The 6703-nt window shown below is 44.0% G+C and overlaps 1 protein-coding gene across 7 annotated transcripts in view; it reads right to left on the bottom strand.

Moving 5' to 3' along the window:
- Positions 1-5428: 5428 nt before the first annotated feature.
- cacna1ab (calcium channel, voltage-dependent, P/Q type, alpha 1A subunit, b) overlaps positions 5429-6703 on the bottom strand; it is a 52107-nt gene continuing 50832 nt past the window's right edge. For all 7 annotated transcript variants that reach the window (XM_053676681.1, XM_047151568.2, XM_053676684.1 and 4 more), the window contains one exon: positions 5429-6170. In XM_053676681.1, coding sequence (XP_053532656.1) covers positions 5670-6170 — 501 coding nt within the window. In that variant the 3' untranslated portion in view covers positions 5429-5669. The remainder of the gene's footprint in view (positions 6171-6703) is intronic.

The raw sequence follows: 6703 nt of genomic DNA, 5'->3' as shown, positions 1-6703 counted from the left end.
TATGCACACTGAACAGGCTGAACTGCTGATCCTCATGGAAATGAAGAAACGATTTTACCACAGTTTAATGCAGACTATAGGAGCTCATAGCGGGCATGAGCCGAGTTGAAGAGCTGTTAATAATGATGGAGAGAGAGAGAGAGAGAGAGACATAACAGACACTATAATATGTTTATTCAGATTCTGATCATATGTGAATATAAACACTAAACAAATATGTTATTAATAACAGTTCTACATTCCTGTTAAGCTTTGGCATGTACATGTATATGGTTTGAATTGATAAAATTGAATTGAAAAAGAGAGAGAGAGAGAGAGAGAGAGAGAGAGAGAGAGAGAGAGAGAGAGAGAGAGAGAGAGAGAGAGATACCAGTGGTACAGACTGATGAGGCTTTGCATATAAATTTATGCTGCTGTACAGACCCTGAATGTAAAAGAGGTAGTATGTTAGTCTGGTACTCTGGCACATGTAAGTCGGTCCCTGCAGGCTTTTGTGATTGCAGAAATGAATACAAAATCAAGGAAACCCCGCAATATTCAGAGGAGCTGGCAAATTTTCTAAATGACCACAGATTTTCGGCAGATTTGGGCCAACACATCTCTAACCTGGTGGTACATGAGCCTTAATGAGATCATGTCCACACTGGGAGATGCTGTAGATACACCGATCCTACAGGCTTTAAGAGCCATTGCAAATCAGGCAGTAAGAGCAGTACATGGACCAGAACATTCATATCAAAATACCTCTGAGGGATTAAACGCTACAAACACGTTCACCTCACACATCCAGGGTCGGGGGTTTGATTCCCACCGTGACCCTGTGTGTGTGGAGTTTGCATGTTCTCCCCATGCTGTGGGTGTTTCCTCCGGGTACTCCGGTTTCCTCCCCCAGTCCAAAGACATGCATGTTAGGCTGATTGGCGTTTCCAAAGTGTCTGTAGTGTATGAATGGGTGTGTGAATGTGTATGTGAGTGTGCCCTGCGATGGACTGGCACCCTGTCCAGCATGTACCCTGCCTTGTGCCCGATGCTCCCTGGGATAGGCTCCAGGTTTCCCGGTGACCCTGAAAAGGAGTAAGCGGTATAGAAGATGGATGGATGGATAAACGCTACAAAAATGGAAACAGAATTTGCCCCATTTTGAATCCCACAAAGGGAACCTTTGAATCCCTTACCATTGGAATTAGCCACAGACACTTTCCTCTCTTCACTTTCCTCATCCAGGGACCTCCTCTGCCCTCTATCTTCTAAACTCGGGAAGATCTCTTGCCCAGTTCCTTGGCTATCAGATGTGTTATGCAGCAATTGAAGAGAACTAAGAACAGCAGAGAGAAGCCTCTTACTGCGCTCTCCTGCCCAAATTCTCCTCTGAAGTGACTTCTGGTAAGACCTCTTCTACAGGAAGAGGAAAAGCTGGTATTTCTACACAAGCTTCTCACAAGCTCCACAACATCGTTTCTTCACTACTCAACCCACTGGCTCCTCCTACTCCATCTTCCCTTACTGTTGAAGACTTTGTCACCTTTTATGATGGGAACACTGAAAAAATCTGCTAGACTTTCACTTCAACCCCAACTCCTACACAACACACTCAGGCACACTTTTCTAATCTAGCAACAGAAGAGATCCTGCAAGTCATCTTGTTCTGCAATCGTACCACCTGCCAAATGGATCCAACCCCTTACACAATGCCCTAGACCATCTCGCAAGACCTCCTCCCCTACATGGGTTATTCTTGTCCTGAAGAAACCCACTCTGGATCCCTCAGACATCGGCAACAACTGCCGGTATCACTTCTTTCTTTTCTTTCTAAAATCCTCAATGCACTGTCTACAGTCAGCCATCTCTCTGCCTCTCACAGAACAACCTCAAAGAGTGTCACATTACACAGAAACTGCCCTTTTGGCCATCACTGAGAAGCTACATGAAGTAGATCGGCCAAACTGTCATCAGTCCTCATCCTTCTTGAACTTTCAGCTGCATTTTACACAGTCAACCACAAAACTCTCTTGTGTGGCAGTGGTTTGCTTCCTACCTGGATGGTTGCTCATATCAGGTGACATGGACGAGATCCACCCTGGGCAACGTTCAGTATCATACTGCTGAGTAGCTAATCCTTCCACCATGATGGTTCCACTATGAAGTGGAACCTCGACACGAAAAGAAGAAGAAGCATGTCTGGCAGACATCTCATAATGGATGGCAGCTCATCAGCTGAAACTTAATCCCAGCAAAACTGAACTGCTGTTCATCCCAGTTGATTCATCTATCCAGGGAGATCTTGTGATCTCCCTGGACAACTCTCTGATCCCATCTTCGGTTACTGCACACAACCTTGGGTCCTTTTCTTCTCACATCACTAATCTGACATGCTCATCCTAAAATACTTAAATTGGCACTTTAATTTAAAAAAATGTTGTCTGTGTGCTTTTGTTACTATATTACCTCCCAGCAGAGTCTGATGGTATTCTTAGTCCGTGACCTGGGGAACCAGTATCAGGATATATTTATTGATAGAGAATTCAAAGCTCTTCTGTAAGTCACTCTGGATAAAGGTGTCTGTCAAACGCCGTAAATGTAATTTGTGTTAGGTGGTACGGTAATGAAGTGACACTCAGCAGTTGTTCTGTGTTGTTCTGTTTGGAGTGTAATGTGTGTTAGGTGGTACGGTAATGAAGTGACACTCAGCAGTTGTTCTGTGTTGTTCTGTTTGGAGTGTAATGTGTGTTAGGTGGTACGGTAATGAAGCAACATTCAGTAGATGTTCTGTGTGAATCTGTGTGGTTCTGTTTGGGGTGTAATGTGTGTTAGGTGATACGGTAATGAAGCGACACTCAGCAGTTGTTCTGTGTGTTACACTCTTTATTCTCTTTAATGTTTAATCCTTGAGTTGCATGCACATTGCACATGCAGGGCATTACACACCTTGTCGCCATGGCGATCAGGCCCGTTACACTTCCTTTATGATTGGCAGGGGGAACTGTGATGTGACTGGCTAATGGCAATCAGTGTGGGAGGGGCTTTGGGCGTCACCATAGGAGGATGAGGTGATTTTTTCTTCTTCTTCATGTATATGACTCCTGTTGTGTAGGGGAGAGTGGTGCATTGTGGGTAAGGAGAATGAAATAGAGATACTGTGTGTGTTTGGTATGTTCACTGTGCACCTCTTTATCTCTCCCTCTCTCTCTCTCTCACACACACACACACACACACACACACACACACACACACACACACACGAGCCCTGATGAGTTTGGCAGCACGAAGAGCCCTTATTAATTAAACACAAAAGCCAAAGACACACACACACACACACACACACACACACACACACACAGGAACAGTGCAGTTTCTCTAGTTTTCTGTAATATGAGCAGATGCAGGCTAATGATGTCATCGGGGTAGGAGATTTGTTTGGTTTGTGTGTTATATGGAGTTCAAAATGGACTTCATGAACTGTAGGGTTTGATCTAGACTGTAGGGTTTGATCTCAAATGTAGGGTTTGATCTGGACTGAAGTGTTTGAATTCGACTAGAGCATTTGATCTGGACTGTAGGGTTTGATCTGGACTGTAGGGTTTGAGATGTAAATGTGCTGATGTCTTGCTGTATGAAGACACAATAGATTGAACTTAGTGAGAATTTCTGAATAAACTCAGTTACCTCCGCAAAGAAAACTACAATAAACTGAAATAAACTAAAACTACCTCTGCACCAGAATATTCTGGAATAAAGTCCTACACTGTGATAAACAAACAGCAGGCTATCAATAATGCAGGCTAATTAAAGCTTGATTAAAACTCATTTATGGAGCAAGTTAATGTGTCAGTAGAGAGCTTACACACACACACACACACACACATACAAACACACACAAACACACACGTATGCACGTATGTCTCTCAGATGGAGAACTGTCTCTCTGCATAGATACACAATATAAACACAAACCAAGTCTGTGTGTGTGTGTGTGTGTGTGAGTGATGTAGTGGCAGTGGCTATAATGTGGTGTGTATTGAGAGGTGTGTATCTACAGCATGCAGTGTTGGTAAATTCCACCAGGTCCGTTCTGTGTGTGTTTGCATGCATGTTCTTGAACTTGTGTGTGTGTTATGAGGTGACGCCCTCTGTTGATCAGAGTTGCCATGGAGACATGCTACCACATACTCAACAACCGCAGTCACACCTTCTTTCTCTCTCTCGCTCTCTCTCTCTCTCGCTCTCTCTCTCTCTCTCACACACACACACACACACACACACACACACACACACACAGATGAGCCCTGAACTTCAGCGTGTGTGTTCAGCTGAAAAACGCTGAAACAGTTAAAACTCCTGCAGTAGAAAAGATCTGAGGGCACAAAGTCCACTACAGTCTGGAGTGCACTTAGTAGTGAGTGAAGAGCCCTGCCCTCCTCCTGTCCCCTTATGAGAAGGATTCACGGGCTGCGTCCCAATTTACTGTTCCCTGCAGCTGGGGCCCTAGAGTTCAGTAAGACCGACAGTGAATGAACAAACAAACAAGCAAAATAAAAACAATAAACAAAAGTCATATGGCCACCACTATCACCAGTCACATGATCATTATTCATTACTTAAAACTTATTCATTATTGTATCTGACTATTATTATTATTATTATTATTATTATTATTATTATTATTATTGACAAAAAAGAAAGAGAAATGATCTGCTGCTGTTTCTCTGCTCATCCTGAAAAACAGATTCTCCATTTTTCTGCAGCACTCATAAATGGTGCTGAGTAGCAAAGAGAACGTGAGAGGAGAGAATTTCTTCTAAAGAAATAAAACACACCCATGCCCACTCCGTCACTCACAGTTCAGCTGTTTGTTTTGTTGTTGATTTTAATCAATCATGCAGGATTCCTTCAGGTCCTTTGAGTTCAAAAAGAGGAAATGAAGCAACAGAACAGCGCGTGCTCCTCAAATGTCCACAAAGAAGAAGAATTTTGTTAATTAATTAAAGACTGAAGATGAAGTAGTCTCTCATCCACTGCTCTGCCCTTTTATTCCTACTTCACTTGCTTGTGAAGGATGTGTTGTAGGTGTGGCTTTGATTCAGTGGCTCCTCACAATTGGCTCATCGTCAGTGCCCCACCCCTCACCCGGTACCCAAAGTCTAGACTATGAGGTCACTCAGCATGTTGAGTAAACATAGATGATAAAACTCATCAGTAGCAGGCTGCGATGCCATTGGCTAGTTTTGCAGTAGGAGGAGCTCTCGGTTACAAGAGCACACTGTCTTTATTGTTTATTTTTCTTCTGTGGTTTTCTTCTTTCTTTTTGCGTTCATAAAACCAGCTTGTTTTTCCATCCTTGATAGTTTGAGAGGAGATACACTGGAGACAACCATGCTGATTATACCACAGGTCACACCCCAGCCCCTCCCTCCCTCCCTCCCTCCCTCCATCACACAGCCTTCTGGGTAATGTGGTCCAGAAGTTAGAGAGCGATGTAAAAAGAGAGAGAACAGGTAGCAAGGCATCTCACTTTACTTTTTTGCTGTGTGTGTTGCTTAAATTGTAAAAGTTTCGAACACACACACACACACACGCACACATATACACAACTCTGCACCATCCATGTGTGTTTGTGTGTAATTACATGTGTCCTTCCACCTCTCTCTCTGGTGTGTATTAAGAGCAGGATTTTAGCACCAGTCATCCTCATCTGTCTCACTGTACGGTTCATGGAGACTTTTCCGGGGTGGGCGGGGCTGTGGGGCACGTTGCATGCCATGGTGGGCGGGGCCTCGGCGGTGTGGAGATGGAGAGGAGGAGGAGCGATAGCCGTTGGGCACACGTCGGTGATGAGAGGCAGGACTACGGTGGGAAGGACTGTGATGGGTGGAGCCATGGTGGGGAGTATGGGAGTGTCCTTGCGTCACACTCTGCTCATAGTTTGGAGGCTCATATTCAAAACGACGGTCATACAATGGTGCACGGCGGGGGGAGGGTCGGTGAGAAGGCGTGCCGATGGGTGGAGGCTCACGGCGAGGAGTGGTTGGTGGGAGTGGTTTCCTGGGGGCAGGTGAGTATGTAACATGCGGGCGAGGTGTGGGTGGAGTCGGGGGGAGCTGACGTCGAGTGCGGCGGGGTGTACTGGTCCCCGAGGTTGAGGGAACTGGACTAACACTCACAGAACTGCTTCCCTAAAATAAAACACAAAAAAGTAATTAAAAAAAAAAAAGACATAATTATAATAGTGCATGATGTGTGTGAAATAGTGTATGTGTGACATAGTGTGTGTGTTTGTATTATTGTGTACATGTGCAAGAAGTAACACGGAAAAGTACACCCCTACATTTATCACACCTTCAAATCCATAAAATTAGAATCAGGTGTTGAAGATCAGGTGCCAGTGATTAGAACCTGCTTAGGGAGTGCAAGTGAAACCGGTCTTATTTACACCCCTCTCATATCTAGTGTCTGGTGTTCCCTTTGCTATTGAGGTGTGTGGTGTCATCATGCTAAGATCTAAAGAGTTCTGTAACCCTTCAGAAAAAAAAGGTTGTGGATGCCTATGAGTCTGGCAAGGGATATAAAAAGATCTCCAAATTATTTGAAATAAAAGCTTATTCCACAGAATATCAAATTTATTGCTATTTCTGTTGAATAAATGATTGCAAAAGCTAATTTTACTTGTGGTTTTCTTCAAATATATCAACTTTATTAATAGGCACTG

The sequence above is a fragment of the Ictalurus punctatus genome, chromosome 27, assembly GCF_001660625.3.
Source record: "Ictalurus punctatus breed USDA103 chromosome 27, Coco_2.0, whole genome shotgun sequence".
Lineage (NCBI taxonomy): Eukaryota > Metazoa > Chordata > Actinopteri > Siluriformes > Ictaluridae > Ictalurus > Ictalurus punctatus.
This window is presented reverse-complemented; position numbering and strand designations above follow the sequence as displayed.